The 27,075-nt window shown below is 54.1% G+C and overlaps 2 protein-coding genes across 2 annotated transcripts in view; both read left to right on the top strand.

Annotated features, from left to right (window-relative positions):
• The window catches only part of SSPO (SCO-spondin), a gene marked incomplete at its 5' end in the record, with an annotated part of 51,014 nt that extends 36,208 nt beyond the window's left edge, over positions 1–14,806 (top strand). Inside the window, 29 exons of the mRNA XM_008584885.1 lie at positions 165–325; positions 541–764; positions 1,388–1,429; positions 1,586–1,741; positions 2,219–2,428; positions 2,620–2,787; positions 3,558–3,689; positions 3,792–4,038; positions 4,422–4,574; positions 4,652–4,698; positions 4,885–5,229; positions 5,589–5,756; positions 6,381–6,511; positions 6,768–6,892; positions 7,156–7,202; positions 7,441–7,719; positions 8,026–8,184; positions 8,344–8,460; positions 8,890–9,028; positions 9,141–9,343; positions 9,524–9,651; positions 9,752–9,894; positions 10,007–10,053; positions 10,831–11,048; positions 11,379–11,474; positions 11,629–11,689; positions 12,106–12,236; positions 13,580–13,730; positions 14,632–14,806. Of these exons, the coding sequence (XP_008583107.1) occupies positions 165–325; positions 541–764; positions 1,388–1,429; positions 1,586–1,741; positions 2,219–2,428; positions 2,620–2,787; positions 3,558–3,689; positions 3,792–4,038; positions 4,422–4,574; positions 4,652–4,698; positions 4,885–5,229; positions 5,589–5,756; positions 6,381–6,511; positions 6,768–6,892; positions 7,156–7,202; positions 7,441–7,719; positions 8,026–8,184; positions 8,344–8,460; positions 8,890–9,028; positions 9,141–9,343; positions 9,524–9,651; positions 9,752–9,894; positions 10,007–10,053; positions 10,831–11,048; positions 11,379–11,474; positions 11,629–11,689; positions 12,106–12,236; positions 13,580–13,730; positions 14,632–14,654 (4,251 nt within the window). The remainder of the gene's footprint in view (positions 1–164; positions 326–540; positions 765–1,387; positions 1,430–1,585; positions 1,742–2,218; positions 2,429–2,619; positions 2,788–3,557; positions 3,690–3,791; positions 4,039–4,421; positions 4,575–4,651; positions 4,699–4,884; positions 5,230–5,588; positions 5,757–6,380; positions 6,512–6,767; positions 6,893–7,155; positions 7,203–7,440; positions 7,720–8,025; positions 8,185–8,343; positions 8,461–8,889; positions 9,029–9,140; positions 9,344–9,523; positions 9,652–9,751; positions 9,895–10,006; positions 10,054–10,830; positions 11,049–11,378; positions 11,475–11,628; positions 11,690–12,105; positions 12,237–13,579; positions 13,731–14,631) is intronic.
• A 7,705-nt stretch (positions 14,807–22,511) lies between these two features.
• ZNF862 (zinc finger protein 862) overlaps positions 22,512–27,075 on the top strand; it is a 24,975-nt gene continuing 20,411 nt past the window's right edge. The window contains exon 1 of the mRNA XM_008584884.1: positions 22,512–22,703. Within this exon, the coding sequence (XP_008583106.1) occupies positions 22,512–22,703 (192 nt within the window). The remainder of the gene's footprint in view (positions 22,704–27,075) is intronic.

Genomic DNA, 27,075 nt, shown 5'->3' with positions numbered 1-27,075 from the left:
CCCAGAAGTGCTCTCCTGGGCCCAGAGCCCTTCTCTGGGTCCTTACACTGTCCTCCCCACCCCTATTGCTTCCCTCCCCCAAGTGTCCCTAGAGGGTGTACAGGGGCTCCAGTTGGTGGCTGGCCTGTGCCATGGCACTGTCTCCTCTGCCCGCCCCCCTCCAGGAGTGCCCCTGTGCACTGACGGCCTCACTGCTGGAGGAGCTGGCAGCCGCGAGCACTGACCCGGGGGAGCACCCACCTTTCCTGGGAGAGGGCGGTCAGCTCTTTGGGCCTGGAGATGAACTAGCCTCAGGCCAGATGCTACGTACAGGCTGCAGCAACTGGTGAGGGGGTCGACAAGTGTGGGGATGGGCTGGGAAGGGATGGAGGGAAGGGGTTAGAGGGTGAGAGGACAGGGAGCCTGGTTCTGCCCTCTGCCCACCACCTGCCGTGGGCTAACCTGGCTCCATCTTCTCACTTTTTGGGGCTCAGGACCCTTGCCCACACCCTTCTCCCAGTTCGTCCTGCTCTGCTCCTCACCTCCGTGCCCTCTCCCCAGCTCCTGTGCACATGGGAAGCTGTCTTGCTCCATGGAGGACTGCTCCAAGGCCCGTAGCGGCTTTGGCCCCTGGGGCCCATGGAGCGCATGTTCCCGCTCCTGTGGTGGACTGGGCACCCGCACCCGCAGCCGCCAGTGTGTGCACCCCACGCCAGCTCCCACTGGCCAGGGCTGCCACGGGCCCCACCAGGACCTTGAGTACTGCCCCAGCCCAGACTGTCCTGGTAAGGCAAGCAGGAAGGTGGTGGGCAGGGCTCAGGTTAGAAAGGCACTGGGCAGCCAAATCTGCTTTAGCCTGCCCTTTGTCCTTTCCAGTCTGTCTGTCCCTTTTGCTCTCTCTAGAGCTTTCTTCCTCTCACCTTCTATCCCTAGACTTTTCTTCTATTCAGGTACATTCAGCCACCATTTCTAGAGCTCTTGCCAAATGCTCCAAACTGTGTGTACAGGGGAGGGGAAGGCCCCTGACCTTGGTATTCAGAGGCTCAGATAACCCATCTTGGCCTGTGGTGAGCTCTGCAGAAAGCATGAGCTGTGGAAAATGCAGGGGCAGGGTGGGGGTGGGGGTGCGGAACGAATTCTCCTAGAGGAGCAGTCTAGGAGGGCTACCTGGAGGAGGCAGTATGTGGAGGGTTTTGAGAACTTCAGCAAGCACTGGAAGGGAAGGACTGCCAGACAGCAGGAACTTAAACAAAGGCCTTGATCCCACGACAAAGTGCTGTGCTTGGGTCCTGGAGTGAAGGCTGGACCACACAGTGACAGGCTCGGAGCGCTGGCCACCAGCCATGGATGTGGTCCCACTGCACTGTGGGCTCAGAAACATTTCTGAGCAGGGTTTTCTTTGCCACAGGGGCTGAAAGGTCCACGGTGGAGCCAGTGACAAGCCTTCCAGGTAGCCCCAGACTCCCTGTACCTCTCCCACGTGGCCTTCCTTTGGGCAGAGCAAGCAAGCCCAGGGCCTTCTCTCTCCCCAGTCCTGCTTCCATGAGAGGCCGGAGCCCAGGGCTCGCTCAGCAGCAGGCGCCCTTCCTTTCCTCCCTCCCTGCAGGTGGCTGGGGCCCATGGTCCCCGTGGTCCCCCTGCTCCCACAGCTGCACAGACCTCTCTCACCCTGCGTGGCGCAGCCGCACCCGCCTCTGCCTGGCTAACTGCACCGTGGGGGACCCCTGGCAGGAGCGCCCCTGCAACCTGCCCTCGTGTACAGGTGCACCTTCCAGCCTCAACCACCTCTGACCCCGCCCACGTCCTCAACTCCGAACCCCGGCTGGTGTCCAGTCCCCAAATCCCAACATCTGACACCCCCTCAAACAGTGATTACTTTTTAATGCTGATGTCTGATCTCAAATCAGTGTCTAACTCCAGGCGCTGGGTGCTCTCTGCCAACTTCCAGCAAATCCCTTGGTCTTGCTCATATGTGTGCTTAACACTCCCCTAAAGCCCCAGCCAAATCCCTCAGCAGCCCTGTGAGTCTGGGATTACTGTCTCCTGTGAGAAAGGGGGACACTGAGGCCCAGTTGCCAAAGCCAGGCAACAGCATTAGATCCAGAACAGGAGCTCAAAGATCTGGGTGAAGTCACAGCCGGCCCAGGTGGGAGGTCTGCGCCTGAGCTAGCAGCAGAGAGGAGAGGCTGGGGCGGATTCCATGCAGCCGGGCTGGTGGCAGCTCCGCTTTGTCTTGCAGAGCTGTCCCTGTGCCCTAGCCCTGGCTGCGGGGCTAGGAACTGCTCCTGGACGGCCTGGGCCCCATGGGAACCGTGCTCCCGCAGCTGCGGGGTGGGCCAGCAGCGCCGCCTGCGGGCGTACCATCCCCCAGGGCCCGGGGGGCACTGGTGCCCCGACATTCTCACTGCTTACCAGGAGCGCCGCTTCTGCAGCCTGCGCGCTTGCCCAGGTGAGGTGGGCTGGGAGGACCAGGGCGTGCCCCAGGGTCTGCCCTACCCTGGGAAGCCCCTGGCAGCAGTATGCCTGCCTGTGTGGCACTGCCATCTCTCACACCAGATCCCGGCCTGGGCTGTGGGACCTGTGGGAGAGGCCCCCCTGCCTCAGCCCACCACTCACGCAGCCGTTCTCTTTCCCATACAGTGCCCGGGGGCTGGTCACGCTGGAGCCCCTGGTCTTGGTGTGACCGGAGCTGTGGGGGGGGCCGATCCCTGAGGAGTCGCAGCTGCTCGAGCCCCCCACCCAAGAACGGGGGTGCCCCCTGTCTTGGGGAGAGGCACCACACCCGGCTCTGCAATCCCGAGCCCTGTGGTACAGTAATGGGGACAGATCCTCCCCTTCCTCCTGGGCTTTGCTCTGCAGAGCTCTCCCCACCCCTCTAACTTCATCCCCACAGCACCACGAGGAAAACTGAGACCCGGTAGGGATAGACGGCTGGATCGGACATTGCACGAGGATTCCCCGTGTGTGTCTCACCTGTGCCGAGGCCCAGGGCTGAGCTGCGGGAATCCCCCCCACCCCCACCCCAGGGTAGAGCTCCTTTCCCCACCCTCCAGTTCCTGAAGAGCCACCCAGCCCTGTCAAGATTTGGAGGATTTGAGAGTCACAGTCAGGAGTGTGCCTGAGCCAGAGGGGCCATAGTGCTCCCCCGCTCCCCTAGGTCCTCCTCCAAGTGCTCCTCCAAGCTCTCCAGCCCCAGGACCTTGGCTCCTCTAGGACCACCGCCTCTGTTAGGAAACCCCCACCCACCTGGATACTCCCACCCCCTCTGGAGGAACACAAAGGAGGCTCTAGGTGAGAATATTGGCTTTTGAGATGCACAAATTCAGTCCAGCTCAGCATCAATTGGGAACCAGGCTAGGTGCTGAGAACTCACAGGTAGCTGACAGGAACTCACTGTCTACTGAGAATGACCCAACTCAGTGTCTCCCCAAGTCCCCTGTGTTTCCATGGGCACCAACATGGGGGAAAGGATGGGTCCCATGCTTCATGGAGGTAAGGGGGTCCTTGATGGGGCAGGGGGAGGGTTTCTGATCCCTGGGGTTCAGGTCCCCTTGACTCTGGGCCTCTCGTCTGCTCAGAGGAGGGCTGCCCAGCGGGCATGGAGGTGGTCAGCTGTGCCAACCGCTGCCCTCGCCGCTGCACAGACCTCCAGGAGGGAGTCGTGTGTCAGGATGGCCAGGCCTGCCAGCGTGGCTGCCGCTGCTCCAAGGGTAGGTGCCTCCGGCCTTTCATTCCTGTCAGGGCAGCTCAGTGGGAAGGTGGGTGGAGCCCACAGATGCCAGCGCCAGCCCATGAGGGCCCCCTCCCCACAGGGTCCCTGGAGCAGGACGGCAGCTGCGTGCCAGTTGGGCACTGTGAGTGCACAGATGCCCGGGGCCACAGTTGGGCCCCAGGGAGCCAGCACCAGGACGCCTGCAACAACTGCTCCTGCCAGGACGGGCAGCTCTCCTGCACAGCGCAGCCCTGCCCACCCCCCACGCACTGCGCCTGGAGCCGCTGGTCTGCCTGGAGTCCCTGCAGCCACTCGTGTGGCCCCGGAGGGCAGCAGAGCCGCTTCCGGTATGTGGCTGGGCGAGACTACGTGTCCCTCTCCCACCCCGGGCCTCCCTCTGCCTGCCTGGCACCATCTCCTTCTGACATAGAGATCCTGGTCCTGCCCTCACTGGTGACTTTGCACCAACCTGAGCCTTGGTCTTCCCTTAGCCACCCCCCCGTGCCCACCTGGGGTTTGCCATTGGCACGTCTCACTAGGAGGCAGAGGAGCGATGAAGGGCCGGGGCACCTCTCACATCCTCTGCTCTGGCTCCACCCAGGTCCTCCACATCGGGCTCGTGGGCCCCACGTGCCCACCTGGGGTTTGCCATTGGCACGTCTCACTAGGAGGCAGAGGAGCGATGAAGGGCCGGGACACCTCTCACATCCTCTGCTCTGGCTCCACCCAGGTCCTCCACATCGGGCTCGTGGGCCCCAGAGTGTCGGGAAGAGCAGTCCCAGAGCCAGCCCTGCCCTCAGTCCCCGTGCCCACCCCTGTGCCTGCAGGGCACCCGCCCCCGCACCCTGGGGGACAGCTGGCTACAGGGAGAGTGCCAGCAGTGGTAAGTGCAGGGCCAGGAAGGGTGACCCAGACTGTCCGCTGGAGAGATGGGTCACTGAGTCTGGGCTCTTCCCCCAGCTCCTGCACCCCAGAGGGCGTGATCTGCGAAGACATCGAGTGTGCAGGTCTGGGATTCATCCTGATCCTCACCTCAGCCCACCCTACTTGCCATATGCCTTGCCTTCCATCTACTCTGTGTCCCATATTTCCTTCCACCCAACTGCCATGCTCTGTGCCATGAAGGACCTGAGCTGGTGCTTTGGGCCCTTGCTCCCTCCAACTCCTCTAAGCTCAGCTGTGTCCTCCCACAGTGCCCGGGGCCTGGACGGTCTGGTCCCCCTGGTCTGACTGCCCTGTCTCCTGTGGAGGTGGAAACCAGGTCCGCACCCGGGCCTGCCTGGCCCCAGCCCCTCGCCATGGGGAGCCACCCTGCCAGGGCCCCAACACCCAGACCCAGCGCTGTGAGCTGCAGCCGTGCCTAGGGCTGCTGGAGGCCTGCTCCTGGGGCCCGTGGGGGCCCTGTTCCCACAGCTGCGGCCCAGGTCTGGCTTCCCGCTCTGGGTCCTGCCCCTGCCTGCTGGCCCAGGCAGACCTCACCTGCAATGGCACTTTCCTCCACCTGGACACCCAGGCCTGCTACCCAGGGCCCTGCCCAGGTGAGTGTGTGTGGGAATGAAGCCCCTCCCCTGTTTTCTTACCCTGGGAAATTCAGGGAACAATGCAGATTTTCCCAACCCCCAGACTATCCCCCCCAAATACATCTAGATCTATTCCCCAACATTTTGCTTCTCTCCTTTTCTCCTCCCACCTTCTCTTCCCTTCAGAGCCTTTGTGCTCCCCCCTTGGCAGGTGAGAGGGAACCCAGCCAGCTGGGGCCTTTATGGACTCCTGGTTCCCTCTCGTTCTTCCTGTGCTGGGTCCTGGCTAGGGCTGGGGCAAGAGTGGAGGGCAGGTAAGGGAGAAGCTGGGGGAGCCCAGAGAGGCCCCCTGTTGACACGCCCTCCCCCATCCCTAGAGCAGTGCGTGTGGAGCAGCTGGAGCAGCTGGACACGCTGCTCGTGCCAGGTGCTGGTGCAGCAGCGCTACCGACACCAGGGACCAGCCCCCGGAGGCGCTGGAGAGGGCCCCCCCTGCACGCGTCTGGATGGCCACTTCCGGCCTTGCCTCCTCCGCAACTGCTCTGGTGAGGCCCAGGAGCAAGACGCCAGGGAGCTGAGCAGGGCAGAGCCTCCAGGGTCCCCACGGGGACTCCCAGCTCCTCTCAGAGCAGACCCATTGCCCCAGGACCTCAGAGTGGTTGCCCGCCTGCCCTTGGCACCCAGTGACTCCCTCCCCCAGCTACTCTCTCATCCCAGCTACTCCCCCCAAGTCCTTACCATGATTTTCACACTTTGCAGCTGCTGGCCCAATTATGGCTTTGTCCCTTGTAGCTGTGGCCCCTGCCCCAGGGACAGCATGCCTTGCCCACCCCCTGTTGCAGCTGCCGCCCATCTCCGCCCTTCTGTCCCCCTCTGCCAGTCCCTGGAGCCAACCCCTAACCTCTGCAGCCCCCGCCCCTATGCAGGTTCCTGCCTCTCCAAGGCCCAACCCATCTTAATCCTTCCCTGGGGGCACCCACAGGGGCTGAGTGGGTGCCAGATGGTGGACACTGGTCTGTACTGACCTGCAGCAGGGGGGCAGTCTTGTATTCTCACTGGCTGACCCCAAGGGGCCTCAGTGGGACCACGCAGTATGTGCTCTGGGCTTGCAGGGGAGAGCATGTCTCTGGGCCGTTTCCCCAGCAGCCTGCCTTCTCCTTGCCCCCCAGAGGACAGTTGCACGCCTCCCTTCCAGTTCCAGGCCTGTGGCTCTCCCTGCTCTGGGCTCTGTGCCACACACCTGAGCCATCAGCTCTGCCAGGACCTGCCGCCCTGCCAGCCTGGCTGCTACTGCCCCAAGGTGAGAGCTGGGGGAGCTTCCCAAGGAGAAGGGGGTCCTCTGTCCACACTCCCACACTTCCTCCCCCCATGATGCCCATGGTGACCCCCGCCTCCTCCAGACCCCTTGGTACTTGGTGCCTTTTCCCAGCCTGTGTTCATTTGCCCATCCATTCACTCAGCAACATGCGTGTGCACCTGCTGCTGGCTGGCCACGGTGCTGAACATTCGGGCGACACAGACCACAAAGCCCCGTCCCTGTCTCTCCTTCCACACAGGGGCTGCTGGAGCAGGCTGGGGGCTGCATCCCCCCAGAGCAGTGTAACTGCTGGCACACCTCAGGAGAGGGAGCCAGGGTGCCCCTGGCCCCAGGGGACCGCCTGCAGCTGGGCTGTAAGGAGTGGTGAGTGATGGCCGAGGGGAGGCGGAGGCTGGGGCCAGGGAGTGGGGCAGGGGTTCCCCCAGGAGCAGCTTGACCCAGGCAGAAAGGGCCAAGTTAAGCTCCACGGGCCCAGCCCAGCCTCTGGGCAGTGGGCCCCAAGATGCCAGCCCTTGCAGCTCCTCATCATGCCCCACATGCACCAGAGCTCAGTGACCCCGATGTGAGCCCCCGGCTCCAGGCCAGGTCTTGCTTCCCAGAACCCACCCTGACCCCTCCCTCCACAGTGAATGCCGGCGTGGAGAGCTCCAGTGCACCAGCCAGGGCTGTCAAGGTAACCCTGGCCTAGGGAGACAACTGTCCCCACTCGCTGGGGACTGAGGGGTTTCCGGGATGCAGAACATTCAGTGCTAAGACTGGGACAGTCCAAGACAGACTGCCCCCGCACGTCCCTCAGCCTGTCCTGTTTCCACCCCTTCCTGGTCATAAACCTGAGCCGTCCTGTCTGTCCATGGGGTCTCTGGGTCAGGGCAAGGGGCACTGGGAAGGGCACCCACATGCTGCCCTTGTAGGTCTTCTGCCTCTGAGCGGCTGGTCCGAGTGGTCGCCCTGTGGGCCCTGCCTGCCCCCCAGCACCCTGGCCCCTGCCTCCAGGACTGCCCTAGAGGGGCACTGGCCCCACGACTCAGCCGGCCTCACCTCAACCTCGGGCCCCATGCTGGTTTCGGAGCAGCACCGCCACCGCCTCTGTCTGGACCCTGAGTCAGGGAGGCCGTGGGCCGGAGACCCTCACCTCTGCACCGCACCCCTTAGCCAGCAACGCCTCTGCCCCGACCCTGGAACCTGCCGTGGTAATGGGGAGGGGTGGAGGCCAGCAGGGCAGTGGGGGACCTAGAGTGTGGTGGGGGCGACCTAGCCAGTACGGCTGGGCCATGGAGTTCACTCCAGGGCACAGTAGTCAGTGGGCCTCCTACTTGCCTCTAGGGCCTGCTGGGTTGAAGCTGGGCTAGGGCCAGAGCAGCTAGAAAGAACCAGAAGGCAGTACAGCGGGCCTCAGGCATGCCAGAGTGCACATAGGGGAGCCCAAGGCCTTGGAGTGGAGGCAGGAGGCAGGCAGGGAGGGGCCTGGGCGCTGACTTCCACATTACCCTCCCCAGACTCGTGCCAGTGGAGCCCTTGGGGGCCCTGGAGCCCCTGCCAGGTGCCCTGCGGTGGGGGATTCCGGCTGCGCTGGAGACAGGCAGGGGGTCCCCCTGGAGGAGGCTGCCAGGGGCCATGGGCTCAGACTGAGAGCTGCAACCTAGCGTCCTGCCCAGGTAACTCCCATCCTAACACCTGGAGGAGGGGCCGGACTGGAACATCTGGGGATGGCACCTGAGAAGGTTGTGGCCTCTGCCCAGAGGTGTGCAGTGAAAGGGCCCTCCTGGGGGCCCAACAGTGTCCCCCAGCACACACTCCTACCTTCTGGTCCCCAGGGGAGAGCTGCGAGGCCCGGGACACAGTGTTCACCCTAGACTGTGCCAACCAGTGCCCTCGCAGCTGCGCTGACCTCTGGGACCGCGTGCAGTGTCTGCAGGGACCCTGCCGCCCAGGTAGCTGGCCACTCACCTCCCAACCTGGGAGTTCTGGGGAGGCTGGGCCTCTCTCACCACCTCCTGCTCCCAGAGAGTGTGTGACCTTGGGTGGGGATGGGAGGTGGGGGGAGGTTCAGACTGCTGGACCATGAATTATAGGGCAGGAAAGTGGATCCTTGGGTCACTTTCAGCAACCAGCTCTGAGTCCTGCATAGAGTGAGGCTCAATCAAGACCGGCCGTGTCCATGAAGATGCTCACAGGTGGCTGGAAGGGTTACCAGGTGGTGCCCACACACAGGGCAAGCTCCAGTGGCCCATTCCTGTGCATGGGTGGTGGGAGATATCGCAAAGACCAGGCTTTGGACTCAATCTAGTTGCCAGAGGGATCCATCGTGTGAGCCTTGCCTGAGCACTGGACCTTGTTTGTCCTCCCCACCCCACCCCCAGGCTGCCGCTGTCCCCCTGGCCAACTGGTACAGGACGGGCGCTGCGTGCCAATCTCCTCTTGCCGCTGTGGCCTCCCCAGTGCCAATGCTTCCTGGGAGCTGGCCCCAACCCAGGTGGTGCAGCTGGACTGCAAAAACTGGTATGGCCAAGCCAGGGCCAGGGGAGCTGTGGGCAGGAGGTGTCTGCAGATCAGGGTTTATGGGCATTACTGACTCGGGGCTTGGGTCCTTTCTGCACACCCCTGTCCATAGCACCTGTGTCAACGGGTCCCTGGTGTGCCCACTCCATGAGTGTCCAGTTCTTGGGACTTGGTCAGCCTGGAGCAGTTGCTCAGTTCCCTGTGGTGGGGGCACCATGGAGCGACATCGGAGCTGTGAAAAGGGTCCTGGGGGGGCACCATGCCAGGCCCAGGACACAGAGCAACAGCGGGAATGTAACCTACAGCCTTGCCCTGGTGAGCGCCTTGGGTGGGAGGTGCCCCTCTCCCTTCCACTGCTGCTGAGCCTAGGCCCTGTCCCAGCTGTGTGGGGGTCCAAGGAAGCCAGGTGGGACCGGGGAGTGGGGGTCCAAGGAAGCCCGTTCCTGGGACACAGATTCCAGGTCCCTCCCACCTCATGATCTATGTTCCCCACAGAGTGCCCCCCTGGCCAGGTGCTCAGCGCCTGTGCCACCTTGTGCCCACGCTTCTGCTCGCACCTGCAGCCTGGCACCATCTGTGTGCGGGAGCCCTGCCAGCCTGGCTGTGGCTGCCCCGGAGAGCAGGTGGGTACGGAGTGTTGTGCCCTGACTCCCATGTGGGGGAGCGGGCAGGTGGGGAGGGGAGAGGCGGTGGCACAAGTGTGACAGAGCCTGCCCAACTCAGCTGCTGCACAACAACACGTGCGTGCCCCCTGCCGCCTGCCCCTGCACCCAGCTCTCTCTGCCCTGGGGCCTCACCCTGACCCTCGAAGAGCAGGCCCGGGAGCTGCCCCCAGGGAGTGTGCTAACCCAGAACTGCACCCGCTGGTGAGAGCCCATGGGCCAGGGGTGGGGAGCAGGGATGGAGTAAGGGGTTGCCGAGGATGGGGGTGGGGAGGGGGCGTGGAAGGCATCTGAGCGCTTGTTCCTGTCTTCCCAGTGTCTGCCAAGGTGGGGCCTTCAGCTGCTCCCTCACTGATTGTCAAGGTGAGATGTGGCTGTCTGTGTCTTGCTGGCCCTCCAAAGCCAGGGATGGGCTGGCCCTGAGGATGGGATAAGAGCCCGACACACATTCTAGACAAATTATCACCTTCTGGAAGCCCCTCCTGAGCTGGGACCCCCGCCCAGGGCTCTCTAGGCACCCAGCATGGCCCACCCTCTCGGGGGTTGTCCATCAAGTACGTGGTGTGCACACTGAGCCTGGGCTGTGAGCAATGTAGGAAGTGGAAGCCTCTTTCCCTGCTGATGGGAAAACTGAGGTCCAGAGGGGCCAGCGGAAATGAGGGGCCTGGCCTGGCAGTGTTTGCCCTATGCAGTGTTGCCCCATCCAATTCAGACCAAGGGCCCACCCATTGTGTGCCCCACTCTGCCACACCAGGCTCTGTGGATGCAGAAACACAAGGCACGGCTAGTCCCCAGCACTCCCAGCCTGGCTGGTAGGGCAGACCACCCGTGGGAACAGGTAGACACAGGAGATGGTCTCTCGGGTCTCTGACAAGCAGACTGCACCAACAAGATGTGACATCAGTGCTGAGAATGGAGAGGCTGGGGTGAACAGGACTGGTCAGGGAAGGCTTTCTGGAGGAGGCAAGACCTTTGCCTTGGCCCAGCTAGTGTTTGGGTGGGTGGAGAAGAGCAAGAGGAAGCTGCTGGAACCGAGGAGGCAGCACATGAGAAGGGGAGGTGGGATGCGAGGGGCGCCCAGCTAGGGAGGCTGGATCCAGGGCTGATCTGAGAGGTGGGCTGGATGGTCTTGCCTGGCAGAGTGCCCCCCTGAAGAAATGTGGCAGCAGGTGGTCCCCGGGGAGCTGGGGCCCTGTGAGCGGACATGCCGGGAGGTGAACACCACAGAGACTCAGAGCAACTGCAGCGCAGCACAGGCCCCGGGTTGCGTGTGCCAGCAAGGGCACTTCCGCAGCCAGGCGGGCCCCTGCGTGCCTGCAGACCGCTGCGAGTGCTGGCACCGTGGACGACCCCACCTGGTGAGACACCATACCCCCCTCTGCTACCACCCACCCCTTCCTGGCCCCAGGCCTCCCCATCTACTGAATTGGTGTCTGTAACTCCACTGCCACCCCCCACCCCCACTCTCTCCCTGTGGCAGTGGGTAGGGCTTGACCATCACTGAGACGGTCTCTGGCCCTGGGTTGGACCACCTGGCTCTGGCTCCAACAGTCCATCTCCTTCCTGAGACTCTAATCCAAGTTCATTGCCCTAGGTATTCCCAGGCTGGGTTTGGGGATCCGGGATATTATTATAGAAAAGTCTACAAGTAGGGGAGACCAAGAGGCGGCTCATCCCTCTCTCTCCAGCCGGGATCTGAATGGCAGGAGGCCTGTGAGAGCTGCCGCTGCCTCAGTGGGAGGAGTGTCTGCACCCAGCACTGCCCCCTCCTCACCTGTGCTCAGGTACTAGTGCAGCCCTGCTGCCCTCTCGGGGTGGCTCCTCTGGCTCCTTCCTGGGTGCTCCTCCAGGCTGGTCTTAGGGTCTCTGGGCAGGCAGTGCTGGACGCGTGTGTCAGGGCCAGCCTGCTTAGTCAATTAGGGACCGCTCCCTCCACAGGACGAGGTGCTGGTGCAGGAGCCAGGGAACTGTTGTCCCACTTGCCGCTGGAAGACTCTGGGTATGGAGGAGACCTGGGGTGCCTCCTACCATGCTTCTCCCTTGTCTGGACCCTTCTCCCAAACCACCCCCACACCTGGCCTTTTCAGTCTGGCATGTGCCCTCTCTTGGTCTGCCGCCATGGGGATTACAGGAGTGGAGACCCCTCCCTGCTGCAACATAGCGCCTGGCCATCCCCGCCCCTCCTTCTCCCAAACCACCCCCACACCTGGCCTTTTCAGTCTGGCATGTGCCCTCTCTTGGTCTGCCGCCGTGGGGATTACAGGAGTGGAGACCCCTCCCTGCTGCAACATAGCGCCTGGCCATCCCCGCCCCAACGTGCTCCCCTCAGACTGCTCTGCCCAGCCGCCCCCCATAATCCTCCTCAGTCACCTCCTTGCCCCCACTCCTGCCACGCTCACCTGCTCCTCCCCACAGAGGAGCAGTCAGCCTCCTGCAGGCACCTCACTGAGCGTCGCAACCTCACCAAGGGCCCCTGCTACCTGGACCATGTAGAAGTGAGCTACTGCAGCGGGCACTGCCCATCCAGCACCAATGTCATGCCTGAGGTGAGCCAGTGGGCTGCTGTACAGACCCCAGACCCAGGGGAGTCAGGTCAGCCAGCAGTGCCAGAGGGCTGGCTGCAAGCGTAGGACCTGGACAAAGTCCAGAGGACACAAGGGACACGGCTGATGCTCACAGAGCTAACAGTCGCATTGAGGATACAGATGGTCAGAGCTTTGCACCAGGTTGTGGTCTACACTTGCTGGTTGGCCCAGTAGCCTGGCTGGGTGCCTCAGCCCCCTCATGAGGAGGTCTTCTCCTGCTGTGGCTGCACGCTGCTCCCAGAGCATGCCCCTCAACCCAATGTGCCCCTTAAGGCAAAGAAGCCAGGACACCAACAAAGAAGGGCAAGGTGGGGCTGGGTTAGACTCTGAAATCAGAACTCATCATACAATTGACAGCTCTGATGGGATAGAGTTTTTATAAATAGGATCGTCCCAGACATTGCCTGGCAAGGTATACGAGCAGGTCCCGAGGCTGACTCTGAGTCTTGGCACGTGGCTCCACTCTGCCTTGCTCTGCCTGGACCCAGAAGCTGAGCCCTGCTCATTAGGATCTTTTCAGTGGCTCTGACTCCCTTAAACTTGAGCCTGGAGAGCTGTGACTCCTGGGAAAATGAGCCTCACTCGGCTCCTGCCCCAGGAGCCAGGTCTCATTTTCCCTCTACTCTGATCCTTCCCTCCTGCCTCGGCCGCCTGGGTTATTTAGTCCTGTCAGACAAAGATGCTTTCCTACCTGGTCCCCAAAGATGCTGCCCCTCAATCTTCACTCCCTGCACCTCCTGGGAGTGCTTTCTCAAATTACATTTAGAATTTTAAAAACACAGAGTGAGGAAAGAAAGTAAAGAGATTTTTTTCTGGGGAGGGAAACTGAAAGTGGGATAGAAAATTGGAGGCAGATATTTTTCGTTGAATAACCTTTTGTAGTTTTAAAACTTGGTATTATATGAATGCATTAACTATTATTGCCTATATATTTCAAAGTAAAATTATAAATATAGTTATAGATAAAATTAAATCAAATTCTCTGCTTTGGAGTGGGAACTCACTTTGCACGTAGGTGCAGAATTGTGCAATTAGGGCTTCATTATTCGCAGTTTCATATATTATTAGTCTGTCTCTCCAACTAGACTGCAAGTCTGTTGGTGTAGAAGCTGTGTCTTTCCCCTGCTACCAGGATGCAGCCATGGTGCTGACACTTCCCTCCCCGGCCCGGCCCGGGTACCCAGCTTGGCGAGGAGTTGGGATCTGGCCCTCCCTCTGCCACACCCCCGTTGGATGGGAAAGGCGAAAGGAAGGGGGGAAACTCCGTTTGGCCCCTCCCAGTTCAGCCACCCCCTCTCGTCCAGGAGCCGTACCTGCAGAGCCAGTGCGACTGCTGTAGCTACCGCCTGGACCCCGACAGCCCCGTGCGGATCCTGAACCTGCGCTGTCCGGGTGGCCACACAGAGCCGGTGGTGCTGCCGGTCATCCACAGCTGCCAGTGCAGCGCCTGCCAGGGTGGGTCTGGGCGGGGTCCCTTGAGGGGCGGGGCCTTGTCCAGGGAGGGGCTCCTAGATGGAGCGGGGCTTTGTCGGGGGCGGGGCTCTCGGAGGGGCTTGGTTCTTGCCGGGGGCGGGGCTTTGCCGGGGGCGGGGCTCCTGAGGGGCGTGGCCGGGGCGGGCTGCGGGCCTGGGCGAGGACCCGACGTTGTGAGCCAGGCCTGAGGAACACACACGTCGTTCCTCGCTCCGTTCTTCTTTTCTTCCCGTCCGACCCTTTCCCTTGCGTAAGCTTGGGTGTTTGGAGTAAGCCAACCCCGGTTCAAATCCCAGCTCATCCATTTCCTTGCCGAGCCTCATCTGTTAAACGGGGCTGACACCGCTGCACAGGCTCGTTGGGAGGACTGGGTGAGAGTGTGCATGCGAAGTGCCCGGCGGGTGCCCGGGTCTTGTGGAGTACCTGGTACCCTGAGGTCCCGTGTGCGGCACGTGAGGGAGAGTGTTTGGAGTAAGCCAACCCCGGTTCAAATCCCAGCTCATCCATTTCCTTGCTGAGCCTCATCTGTTAAACGGGGCTGATACCGCTGCACAGGCTCGTTGGGAGGACTGGGTGAGAGTGTGCATGCGAAGTGCCCGGTGGGTGCCCGGGTCTTGTGGAGTACCTGGTACCCTGAGGTCCCGTGTGCGGCACGTGAGGGAGAAGCAGGTGGAAGCGCGCTGATGCCGCCTGGGTGCAGCGGAAGCAGGTGGAAGCGCGCTGATGCCGCCTGGGTGCAGCGCCGTGGCAGAGCCGGCATTTGCCCTGGGCGTCCTCCTGGCAGCTCTTCCACTTCCGCCCCGCGTGCTGCCCTGCTGCCTCCAGCCCCCCCTCCCAGCTCTGCTGCATCTGCTAGCCCGTCTCCTCCTTACTTGTCCCACAGGAGGCGACTTCTCCAAGCGCTGACAAGCTCCGTGGAGGAGGGGTCCGCTTCTGTCCCTCTCGCGATCCCTGGGCTCAGCGCACTGCCCGCCGCCTCCCACGCTCCCCCACCCGCCCCGACTGGGGATCCGTGCCCTGGCATTAGAGTGTCCTAAATAAAGTGACATTGGTAGGAAGTCCGTGTGTAGAGTCTCCATCTTGGGGCCCCGTGGGAAAAGGGAGGAAGGGTGGGTCTGAGCGTCCGGCATTCACCGCCGCTGGCGAACTTGGGCAAGTCACTTCCCGCCTCGAGCCTCAGTTTCCTGATCTGTAGCAGGACAGGGTTGAATGTAAAGTCTGAAGACCTCTCTATTAGACATCTCTAGTGTCCCAGGCGTATCCCTCCACCCAATGTGATGTTAGCTGCAGCTGTGGCGGAAAGTTCCAGGCAAGGTCGGGGTAACGTCAGCTTCTCCTCCTCTATACAACAGCTTGATTGAGGTACAATTTACATGCTATGAAATTCGCCCATTTTAAGTTTATACTTCAGTGACTTTTATAAAAAGTAAAGTTGCACAAACATCACCACAATCCAGTTTTAGAACATTTTCATCATTTCATGCCCGTTTGCAATCAATCACTCCCACTTCTAGCCCCAAGCACCACTAAACTGCTTTCTATCTCAATAGATTTGCCTTTTCTGGACATTGTGTATAAATGTCTGGCTCCTTTCAATTAGCATGATGATGTTGAGGTTCTTCCATATTATACCATGTATCAGTAGCTTGTTCCCTTTTACTGCTGGATAACAGTCCGTTGTATGGATATACCACCCTTGATCCATTTACCAGCTGATGGACATTCAGGTTATTTCAATTTTTTCCCCTGTCTTTTGAATAAATCTATTACAAACATTCTTGTGCAAGTCTTTGTGTGGACACATGCTTTCATTTCTCTTGGGTATATTATACCTAGGACAGGAATTACTGGGTCATAAAAAAAGGGGGGGTTGCGTTTAATTAAGAACCTGACAAACTGTTTTCCAAAGCAGCTGCACCATTTTACATTCCCACCAGCAATATACGAGGGTTCTGTTTTCTCCACATTCTTTCCAATGCTTATCTTTTTTTTCTTTTTTCAAATAGCCATTCAGTGAGTATGAAGTGGTATCTCATTGCACTTTTTTTGTTTGTTTGTTTGTCTGGTGGATGGCCGAACCTTGAACCATGTGTTATAATAAGCACCGTGCTCTAACCACGTGGCTTTTGCACAAGTACTGCCAGAAGTAAAAGTGCGGGGATAGAATGCAGTTAATGCCTCTGGGGGGCGCCCCTCAGCTACTGGAGATGAGCGCTGATGCAGATAAATGCGCCAGCCTCCCATTCTTCACACAGCCTATTGTGGGGGGCATTCTGTATGACTCTCAGAAGCCGAATCGAGCCCCCAGTGCCCACAGCAGTGATCTTTAAATGGATCCCCTTGTATCCATTTTTCCTCCTCCCTGCTTCCCTCTCCCAAGTCCCACAGCCCCACTCTATGGAATCACTTTACTGGACCAAGTCCTTGTCTCAGGCTCCATTTCCAGGATGGGGTGGAGAGGGTGGGGGCCAGGCTAGATGTCGCCCATGCTCCAGTGCTTAGTGCCCCTCCCTCATATTCCTCCGGCACCCCACAAGTGACAGTCCCACACAGCTAGAGTTGCTGGCAAAGGGGAGAGGGCCCGAGGGAGGGATGAAAAGGAAAAGGACCTGGAGTTAATAACAGTGGGACACAAGAAGGGGGACTCAGGTGAGCACTGGGAACTTGGATTGTTTTAGGTGAGGCCCTAAGTGGGGGCCCTGTCGTGCCAAGTGAGTGGGATTCCTGAAAGAGCTATCATTGAGCATATTAGACTTCCATGTGTTTCCTAGAAAACGTTCCTTCCTGCAAATCCTTTTTCACTCTCTGACTTCATTTTCCTATCTTTCCACCTTCCACATGATCACCTACACCCTCCTGTGCTTCTTTGTCCTGGTCCTCCAGCATCTGGGTCCTTACATTTTCCAAATCTATCAGCCTCTCTTAGGTCCTCTTTCTTGACTAGTGCAGATGAGCACCTTTGATTCCTTCACTCCTTATGAGGGTACTTTTCAAAAAGTTCATAGAAAGATTCATATTATCTTTTAATTCTATGTTCCACAAACTTTTTGAAGTGCCCTTGTATATCTTTCTCCCAGTCCCTAGAAAATCTAAGTCCTCGGCCAACACTGACATCTATCTTATCTCTCCTATACCTGAGTGTAAAGCTTTGAAAGGGCATCACTCCCCAAGAATTCAGTGGTCTACCCCTCAGTAGGCTGGTGGCAATGCCCAGTGATGACCCTCCCAGGTATCTGGGTGTGCCAGGATCAACTGTGGCAGAAATGGTGGCAATTTACTAATGCAAGTAAAAAGAGATGAATGGGCAATGGGTGTCCCAACCAAAGCAGCATCTCTGCAGTCGTTCCAAGTCAGCTATTGCTGCATAACAAATCATACCAACTTAAAACAACCCCCATTAATTACCTCGCAGTTTTGTAGGTCAGGAGTCCAGTGTAGCTCATCTGGGATCTCTGCTTAGGACTCACAAGGCCAAAATCAAGGTTATGGCAAGATGAGGCTCTTATTTGGAAATTCTGGGGAAGAATCCACTTCCAAATTCATTCAGGTTGTTTGCTGAATTTGGTTCCTGGCAGTTGTAGGATTGAGGTCCTCATTTCTTAGCTGGCTGTCAGATCTGTTGGTTCTTTGAGGTTGCTTTCCTTTCCTTATGTCCCCTCCATCCTCAGGCCAGCAAGAGCACACTGAATCCCCCTCACGCCTCAAATTTCTCTGACTTCCTTTCTGCCCCCAGACAGAAAAAAAAAAACTCTGCTTTTTTAAGAGGTTTATGTGATTACAGTGGACTTCACAATTCAAGATGATCTCCCTATTTTAAGGTCAACCATGCCATATAACATAACATAATCATGAGAACAATTTCTTATCAGATCCACAGGTCCCAGGTACTAGGGTGGGGCATCTTTGGGAGTCATTTTAGAAGGTCTTCCCCACCCCCACCCCCCGCCATAGCAGGCCTGCATGGTAAGTCAGCCATTTCAGGTTGGCTTCAAAGTCAAGAATCAGTAATTATCAGTGGTTGCCTGTTGCCACCTGGCAGGGGAGTAGGGACTCATGCCTAGTACTCCACTGCTAGAATTTATTACTGTTTTTGTGATTTCAAATTCATTGACCCCACCAATTACTTTTCATTAGCTCCCTCCTATCCTCTCCCATGACTCAACTTAGATTCACGGTCTATACAATGGTTCTCAACACCAACTGCATATTAGAAGCACTCGAGGAGCTTTTAAAAAACTTACTTTTCATTAGCTCCCTCCTATCCTCTCCCATGACTCAACTTAGATTCACAGTCTATACAATGGTTCTCAACACCAACTGCATATTAGAAGCACTCGAGGAGCTTTTAAAAAATACCAATGCTCAGGTCCCATCCTAGACCTATTAAAATCAGGATTTTTAAAAGTTCCGCAAGTGATTCTAAAGTACAGCTGGAATTGCGAATCACTTCTATATCATTATAATAATTCCAATGCAAATATTGTTCATTCCCTTGCTTTTCTATCCCCTCATTCACCGCACCTGGCAATACTCCAATTCTGGATGAACCCGAATATCTGCCCAAGTTCTGCTTCTGAACATAATTTTGCAGCTAGGATATTTTTACCTTAAATTTGTGATCATAAACCTCATATTGGCCCTTAGTTCTACTTGACCATCTTGCTGTGTTTTCCCAGTAAGCTCTATTACCCATTCTATGAAATGACTATGTATAACTTCTCTTCTTTCAACCGTTTACCTTGTCTCAGAGAGACATCATCAGATGGGAATTCTCTCAGTAAATCTACAAACAAACCTACCCCATCTTATCCTTCTTCCCTCCTGGCATAATCTAGAAGTCTCTACCCCTAGAAAGGACCCTTTGTACTCTGGTCCCAGCTGCTCTTGCCTTCTCAAGGACTTGGGTCCTTGCATCATCCCATCTCTGCTGAATCATCAGTTTCCTTCCTATCAACATAGAAATATGATCTTGTGTTTCACATCTCAGTCTGCTGGCCTTGTGCCTACATTTCCCTCTAGATCTTGCCCCATTTTTCTTGGGAAAATGGAAAACCTTTCATGATGGGCCAGCCCGTGGCTCACTTGGGAGAGCGTGGTGCTGATAACACCAAGTCAAGGGTTAGGATCCCCTTACTGGTCATCTTTTTACAAGAAAAGAAAACCTTTCATGAAAAAACTTGTCAAAAGAATTATCTACCCTATCTGTCTCATCCACCTCACCTCCAATTTTTTAATCCAAAAAAGAGAATTTGTTATAAAGATACAGGGATAACTCATGGGCAGAAATACGGCTTTCCAAGGCAGTGAATAGCTGAGCCTGGGAGCTGGAGATTGGAAGACCACTAGGAATCCACAGAGTTCTCACTTTGTCTCCTCCACCTTTCTTCCATCTGTCTCATTCTTCTTTCTTAGTAATGCAGACTCCCCTACCATTAAGTGCACCTAGCATAGGGTGTCTGCTCAGAGCACATAGATCAAACATTACAGTCCTGCCCACAAGGAACTATGGACTCTCTCTCCCATTTCTAGAGAAGATATTCTTATTGACCCTGCCAAGTTTAGTTCTATTCAGGAGAGCAGAGTCATGTAATGGAAAATGGTTACTTGGGACCTACCCAGGGGTGATATTCAAAATATTTAATAATCATAAGGCAACATATATTAATAAAATTTAAAATATGTAAACTATATTTGCTTTATCTTTTATTTAAAACTTTGAATTGTGACTTAAAACAGACAGTGAATAGCTGAGCCTGGGAGCTGGAGATTGGAAGACCACTAGGAATCCACAGAGTTCTCACTTTGTCTCCTCCACATTTCTTCCATCTGTCTCATTCTTCTTTCTTAGTAATGCAGACTCCCCTACCATTAAGTGCACCTAGCATAGGGTGTCTGCTCAGAGCACATAGATCAAACATTACAGTCCTGCCCACAAGGAACTATGGACTCTCTCTCCCATTTCTAGAGAAGATATTCTTATTGACCCTGCCAAGTTTAGTTCTATTCAGGAGAGCAGAGTCATGTAATGGAAAATGGTTACTTGGGACCTACCCAGGGGTGATATTCAAAATATTTAATAATCATAAGGCAACATATATTAATAAAATTTAAAATATGTAAACTATATTTGCTTTATCTTTTATTTAAAACTTTGAATTGTGACTTAAAACAGACATACATGAAAGTGCAGAAAACATAAGCATACAAATTAGTGAATAATTGTAAAGCAAATATCTTGGTAACCACCATCCAGTTCTAGCAAAAAAACACTTCTTACTCCAGAAGCCCTTCATGTGGCCCTTCCCAACAATACCTGTTTCTCTCTCTCCTAAAGTTAATTTTATTGAGGCCTTTATAATAATCACTTTCTTACTTTCCATTGTTTTACTTCTGTGTATACATATTGTGAGAGCCACAGGGGAGCTTTCTGGAGTGCTAGAAGTTGTCTCTATCTGATGTGGGTGGTGGCTACATGGTACACATGTAAAAATACATTGAGTTCTACACTTAAGACTTGTGCACTTTACTGTACATTATTTGTGCTATTATTATACATATTCCACCTATATATGTTATAAACTAAACAATATATTATTATAATTGTTACTTCATATAATTTTATGTCTCTTAAAGAAGACGAGAAAAGAAAAGAGAGTATGTATACATGTATAGAGTTTGATTTTTGTCAGTCTGTTCATGCTGCTATAACAAAATACCCCAGGCTGGTAAATTTACAAATAATAGAAATTTATTTTCTCATAGTTCTAAGGGCTAGGAAATCTAAGATCAAAGTGCTGGCAGGTTCTGTGTCTCTGCTTCCAAAATGGCATGTTGTTGTTCTGTCCTCACATGGCAAAAAAGAAAAAAGGGCAAAAGAGCTAGCTAGTTCCCTCCAGCCCTTGCAGAAGGACAATGATGCATTCATGAAGGCAAAGCCCTCATAACTTAATCACCTCCTAAAGGCCCCACCTCTTCATACAACTGCATTGGGGATTAAGTTTCCAACATATGAATTTCAGAAAGACACATATATTCAAATCATAGCATTCTGCCCTGGCCTCTCAAAATTCATACTGAAACCTAATCACCATTGTGATAATATTAAGAGGTGGGACCTTTAGGAAGGGATTAAATACACCCTCATGAATGGGATTAGTGCCCTTATAAAAGAGGTGCAAGGGAGCTGTTAATTTCTTCCACCATGTAAGGAACCATCTTGAAAGCTGGAAACAGCCCTCACTAGACACCAAATCTGCTGGTGCCTTGATTTTGGACTTCCAACCTTCAGAACTGTGAGAAAATAAATTTCTGTTCTTTATAAATTACCCAGTCTCAGGTATTTTGTTATGGCAGCAGGAACAGACTAAAACAGTCTTCTCTCTTCTAGTCTTTCCCCCTTAAATTCACCCTCTACTCTGCAATAGGACTGATCCAACTAAAGTGCCAATTTGCCCACACCATTCACCAGCTTAAAACTCACTTCAGGGCCGGCCCGTGGCTCACTCGGGAGAGTGTGGTGCTGATAACACCAAGGCCCCGGGTTCGGATCCCACATAGGGATGGCCGGTTAGCTCACTGGCTGAGCGTGGTGCTGACAACACCAAGTCAAGGGTTAAGATCCCCTTACCGGTCATCTTTAAAAAAAAAAACAAAAAAAAAAACCTCACTTCAAACTCCTTAAGGTAGCATACAACACCTTCCACACCCTGACCCTGTGCATCTCTCCAGCATTATTCTTCATTGCTTCCTGTCTTACCCACTCTCCACCCACACACCATTTTCTCTCTTTCCCGGCTTTGCTCATGCTGTTTCTTATGTCCAGTTGACCTTTATAGCAGCACCTTCCCTCCCCTCCTGTCTTAATCTGCCCTGACTGCCATAACAAAATACCATAGGCTGGGAGGCTTAACAACAGACATTTATTTTTTCACAGTTTTGGAGACTGAAAATCCAGGATCAGGGTGCCAGCATGGTTGGGTTCTGGTGAGGGTTCTTCTCCTGGCTTACAAATAGCCACCTTCTGACTCTCCTCACATGGTGGAGAAAGAGCAAGCTCTCTGGTTTCTCTTTGTATAAGGACACAAATCCCATCAGAAGGGCCCTACTCTCATGACCTCATCTGAACCTAATCACCAGCCCAAGATCTTTTCTCCAAATACCATCACATCAGGGCTTCAACATATGAATTGGAAAGGGAAACACAATTCAGTCTACGGTACCTCCTTTACCTGGCTAACTCCTACCTCTCGTTTTAATTCAGCTCAGGGATCACTTCCCCAGGAAATCCTCTCGCCACCTCACTCTAAGGTGACAAAGTGTGCTTTAGCAGTGCTTACCTCTTTCGCTGCACTTGTCTCTTTATTTTGTAATTATCTGTTTCTAGTCTGTGTCCCCAATAGATTATGAGTTCCTTAAAGGTAGGGGCTTTGTCTTAATTGTGTATTCCCCAAACCTAGGCAATCAATGGCGCTTTTTGAACGAACGTAAGAAAAAGTATTGCCCTCTTTGATTAAATCAAACCTAGAACCTTCAAGGTTGACATTGGCCCTAGGAATCCGAGGGAGCGGAACTTCACAGCTCTATCAGGGCGCTTTGCCTTTACTGCAGGGTCCCGGGAACGCATTGGGGACGTTGCCTAGTAACCATCGCTGCAGGGCGGTGGAAAAGCACAGCGAGCTGTTCGGCGTCCAATCAGGACCCCGCATTCGGGAGCCAATCGTCGCTCCGAGAGCCCCTTACCGAGGACGGACTACACTTCCCGCGATGCCCCGCTGCCTCGGGCTAGGCGGCTGCCGTAAAGCTGTCCGCTCGGCACGACGCGAGTCCCCGCTCTGCGCCGTCTCGGCTTCGCGAGCGCCACCGCCCACCGACGTGAGAGAGCAAAGTTCCCGGGCCGCGCTTCCTCCCAGCCGGGGCGCCGTCCCCTTCCGGGAGCCCGGGTCCCCGTATAACTTCGTATAATGTATGCTATACGAAGTTATTACGGGATAGAATGCAGTTAATGCCTCTGGGGGGCGCCCCTCAGCTACTGGAGATGAGCGCTGATGCAGATAAATGCGCCAGCCTCCCATTCTTCACACAGCCTATTGTGGGGGGCATTCTGTATGACTCTCAGAAGCCGAATCGAGCCCCCAGTGCCCACAGCAGTGATCTTTAAATGGATCCCCTTGTATCCATTTTTCCTCCTCCCTGCTTCCCTCTCCCAAGTCCCACAGCCCCACTCTATGGAATCACTTTACTGGACCAAGTCCTTGTCTCAGGCTCCATTTCCAGGATGGGGTGGAGAGGGTGGGGGCCAGGCTAGATGTCGCCCATGCTCCAGTGCTTAGTGCCCCTCCCTCATATTCCTCCGGCACCCCACAAGTGACAGTCCCACACAGCTAGAGTTGCTGGCAAAGGGGAGAGGGCCCGAGGGAGGGATGAAAAGGAAAAGGACCTGGAGTTAATAACAGTGGGACACAAGAAGGGGGACTCAGGTGAGCACTGGGAACTTGGATTGTTTTAGGTGAGGCCCTAAGTGGGGGCCCTGTCGTGCCAAGTGAGTGGGATTCCTGAAAGAGCTATCATTGAGCATATTAGACTTCCATGTGTTTCCTAGAAAACGTTCCTTCCTGCAAATCCTTTTTCACTCTCTGACTTCATTTTCCTATCTTTCCACCTTCCACATGATCACCTACACCCTCCTGTGCTTCTTTGTCCTGGTCCTCCAGCATCTGGGTCCTTACATTTTCCAAATCTATCAGCCTCTCTTAGGTCCTCTTTCTTGACTAGTGCAGATGAGCACCTTTGATTCCTTCACTCCTTATGAGGGTACTTTTCAAAAAGTTCATAGAAAGATTCATATTATCTTTTAATTCTATGTTCCACAAACTTTTTGAAGTGCCCTTGTATATCTTTCTCCCAGTCCCTAGAAAATCTAAGTCCTCGGCCAACACTGACATCTATCTTATCTCTCCTATACCTGAGTGTAAAGCTTTGAAAGGGCATCACTCCCCAAGAATTCAGTGGTCTACCCCTCAGTAGGCTGGTGGCAATGCCCAGTGATGACCCTCCCAGGTATCTGGGTGTGCCAGGATCAACTGTGGCAGAAATGGTGGCAATTTACTAATGCAAGTAAAAAGAGATGAATGGGCAATGGGTGTCCCAACCAAAGCAGCATCTCTGCAGTCGTTCCAAGTCAGCTATTGCTGCATAACAAATCATACCAACTTAAAACAACCCCCATTAATTACCTCGCAGTTTTGTAGGTCAGGAGTCCAGTGTAGCTCATCTGGGATCTCTGCTTAGGACTCACAAGGCCAAAATCAAGGTTATGGCAAGATGAGGCTCTTATTTGGAAATTCTGGGGAAGAATCCACTTCCAAATTCATTCAGGTTGTTTGCTGAATTTGGTTCCTGGCAGTTGTAGGATTGAGGTCCTCATTTCTTAGCTGGCTGTCAGATCTGTTGGTTCTTTGAGGTTGCTTTCCTTTCCTTATGTCCCCTCCATCCTCAGGCCAGCAAGAGCACACTGAATCCCCCTCACGCCTCAAATTTCTCTGACTTCCTTTCTGCCCCCAGACAGAAAAAAAAAAACTCTGCTTTTTTAAGAGGTTTATGTGATTACAGTGGACTTCACAATTCAAGATGATCTCCCTATTTTAAGGTCAACCATGCCATATAACATAACATAATCATGAGAACAATTTCTTATCAGATCCACAGGTCCCAGGTACTAGGGTGGGGCATCTTTGGGAGTCATTTTAGAAGGTCTTCCCCACCCCCACCCCCCGCCATAGCAGGCCTGCATGGTAAGTCAGCCATTTCAGGTTGGCTTCAAAGTCAAGAATCAGTAATTATCAGTGGTTGCCTGTTGCCACCTGGCAGGGGAGTAGGGAGTATGTTGAATGAAAACATGAATTAAGTGCCTATTAAGTACTTCCTGTATATGTGGTGGTGGGGAGAAGGGTGGCGGTGGTAAGGGGCATTACAGAATAAGCCAATCAGCACAGATTTCCTGACTGTCAGGCTCTAGGAGGCACGTAAAGCCTTCCTTGCTATTAGGTGTAGGACAAATGCTTGGGTTAGGTGCTTAGGAAATCCCTCACTGAAGAGGTGGAATGTGAATGGGAACCTGATGGGTGGGTAGACACTAAGTAGGTGGGAGGAAAAGGCGACCCACCTTTCCTCAGGGGCTCTAAAGATTGGATGTGGAGAGAGAGAGGAAAGGTGTGAGATAGGTTGAGTCATTGCAGTGAGACGAATCTGGCTGGAGGAGAGATTCCTGGTGGGGCAATACAGAGAGCTGAGGTTGGGAAGGTAGGTTCAGGTGGAGGGGACTTTGGTGCTAGACTGAGAGGTCAGAGCTTTACTCTGTAGACAATGGGAACCACTAAAATGGAATATCCACAGATATTCTTTGCACTATGCATAAATAAGGAATTCCTCTTATTCAAGCAGATTTGTGTTTTCTTTACATTGCAGTTACCCTGGATCAGAAGGCTCTTGCCGTAATATTGCTTAAGAGAGATACCAGGTGTAGTGTAATCACTCTTGCTGGGAAGCCGTTCTTTATTACCCAACACTCAGTCCTAGCCATACTCCTCATTGTGGAGCTAAAGTGGTGGGTCTGTTGGCCTTCCTTATGCCCACCTGTTCACTCTGGGGGAAAGGAGGGGTGTGATTAGAAGCCCTGCTTGTCCTTAGGCACAAGTTTTTAACCCTGCCCCAATCTGAACAGGTTGCCCTCTAGTTCTGGTATATAGCAGTCATCCTGGCACCTGCCTTCAGCTTACTCTTGGGGTTCTCTTCCCCATTGGATCTCCTTAGGCTATATCTTGTGTATACCCATTCTCTGTTGGACTGCCTTCTTTTAGTGGAGCCTACTAAATATATGGAAAAAGGATTACATTTTGCTTTGGAAGACACCCCAAAAGCAAATAGTTATTTAAAACATACACATTTGGAAGTACAATTCCATATTTGTTTTTAAAACTGTTCATTTATACATATTCAAAGACAAAAGACTGGATGGTTATGTACCAAATGTTAACAGTAATTTTTTTTTTCAGTGGGGGGAGTGTTGGTGACCTTAAAACATTTTTTCCTGCCTATTTCTATTGTCTAAATCTTCTGCAGTGAATATGTGTTGACTCGTAAAAAAAAACCTCAAATTATTTTTTGAATTTATAATTGCAACTAATATCTGTCTATACAGTTTTTCTCAAGACACATCTACCGTTGAAGTTAAAATAGGTATTTTACCTATTTTAAATGGCGTGCTGCCATTTCCCAAAATGTTACTTTTCTTTGGAGTGGGAATTTATTTTTTGTTGATAATTGTATTTATATTTTATTTCTTTGACTAGGTGATAAGTTTTCATAGTACAGAATTTAAAAAGATAAACAGAACAACATCTCTGACTTCAGATTATTTTATTTCTTTGTTTCATGGCTGCAATGTGTTACCTCTCTGAAGCTATTAACGATAGTTGGGTTTTTTTAAGTTTTCTTCTTCGTGTCTCACCTTTGTTTTCTAAATCCCCCTCCCCCTGTCCATTTTGGTCTTTGTTGTTCCTGTTAGAGGCTTTCCTCAGCTGTCTGGTAGTCCAGTTTTCTAACATTTAACAATGGAAGACCAAAAATCTAACCAAATGCTCTGAGCACACAGAGGGGAGGGACTTGTCAGCTTGCCACCTCCATGTAGGGGAATCTGGGTAGTCATTCGTGGGGGCACAGATTTCTCCCAATTCTTATTTTAGCCTAGCTGCCTTCACTCCCAGGTCAGAGGTTTCCTGTGCTGCCAGGTCCTGAGCATTTTGAGGATTTAGTGGTGTGAATTGGGCTGTTTCTCAGCTTTGCCCACTGCCAGGTGAGGATTCAATTTTCTTGGATCTACTCAGTTATTACATTTTCCTCTGCTTTTCAGTTGCCGAAGTGGTATTGCTATCGTCTCCTTGTAGTCCCCTTTCTAGTGGGTATTTTGTTTTTAGGGAAGAGTGTCTTGTATTTATTTATTTATTTATTTGTTCATTCATTATCATTATTTTTTTGGTGGCTGGCCAGTGTGGGGATCCGAACACTTGACCTTGGTGTTATAGCACCATGCTCTAACCAAATGAGCTAACCAGCCAGCCCCAGAGTGTCTTTTAAATTCACAGGGAAGAAGCATAATTAAAAGTACTTGTTTAGGGCCGGCCCGGTGGTGCACTGCTACAGTGCGCGGCTTGGGAAGCTCAGCGGCCCTCCCGCCGAGGGTTCGGATCCCACATACAGACCGGCCGCTCACTGGCTGAGCGAGGTGCGGGTGCAACAACGAGGGTTGCGATCCCGTTGCCGGTCCCGGTCC

The sequence above is a fragment of the Galeopterus variegatus genome, unplaced genomic scaffold (assembly GCF_000696425.1).
Source record: "Galeopterus variegatus unplaced genomic scaffold, G_variegatus-3.0.2 Scaffold3398, whole genome shotgun sequence".
Classification (NCBI taxonomy): domain Eukaryota; kingdom Metazoa; phylum Chordata; class Mammalia; order Dermoptera; family Cynocephalidae; genus Galeopterus; species Galeopterus variegatus.
This window is presented reverse-complemented; position numbering and strand designations above follow the sequence as displayed.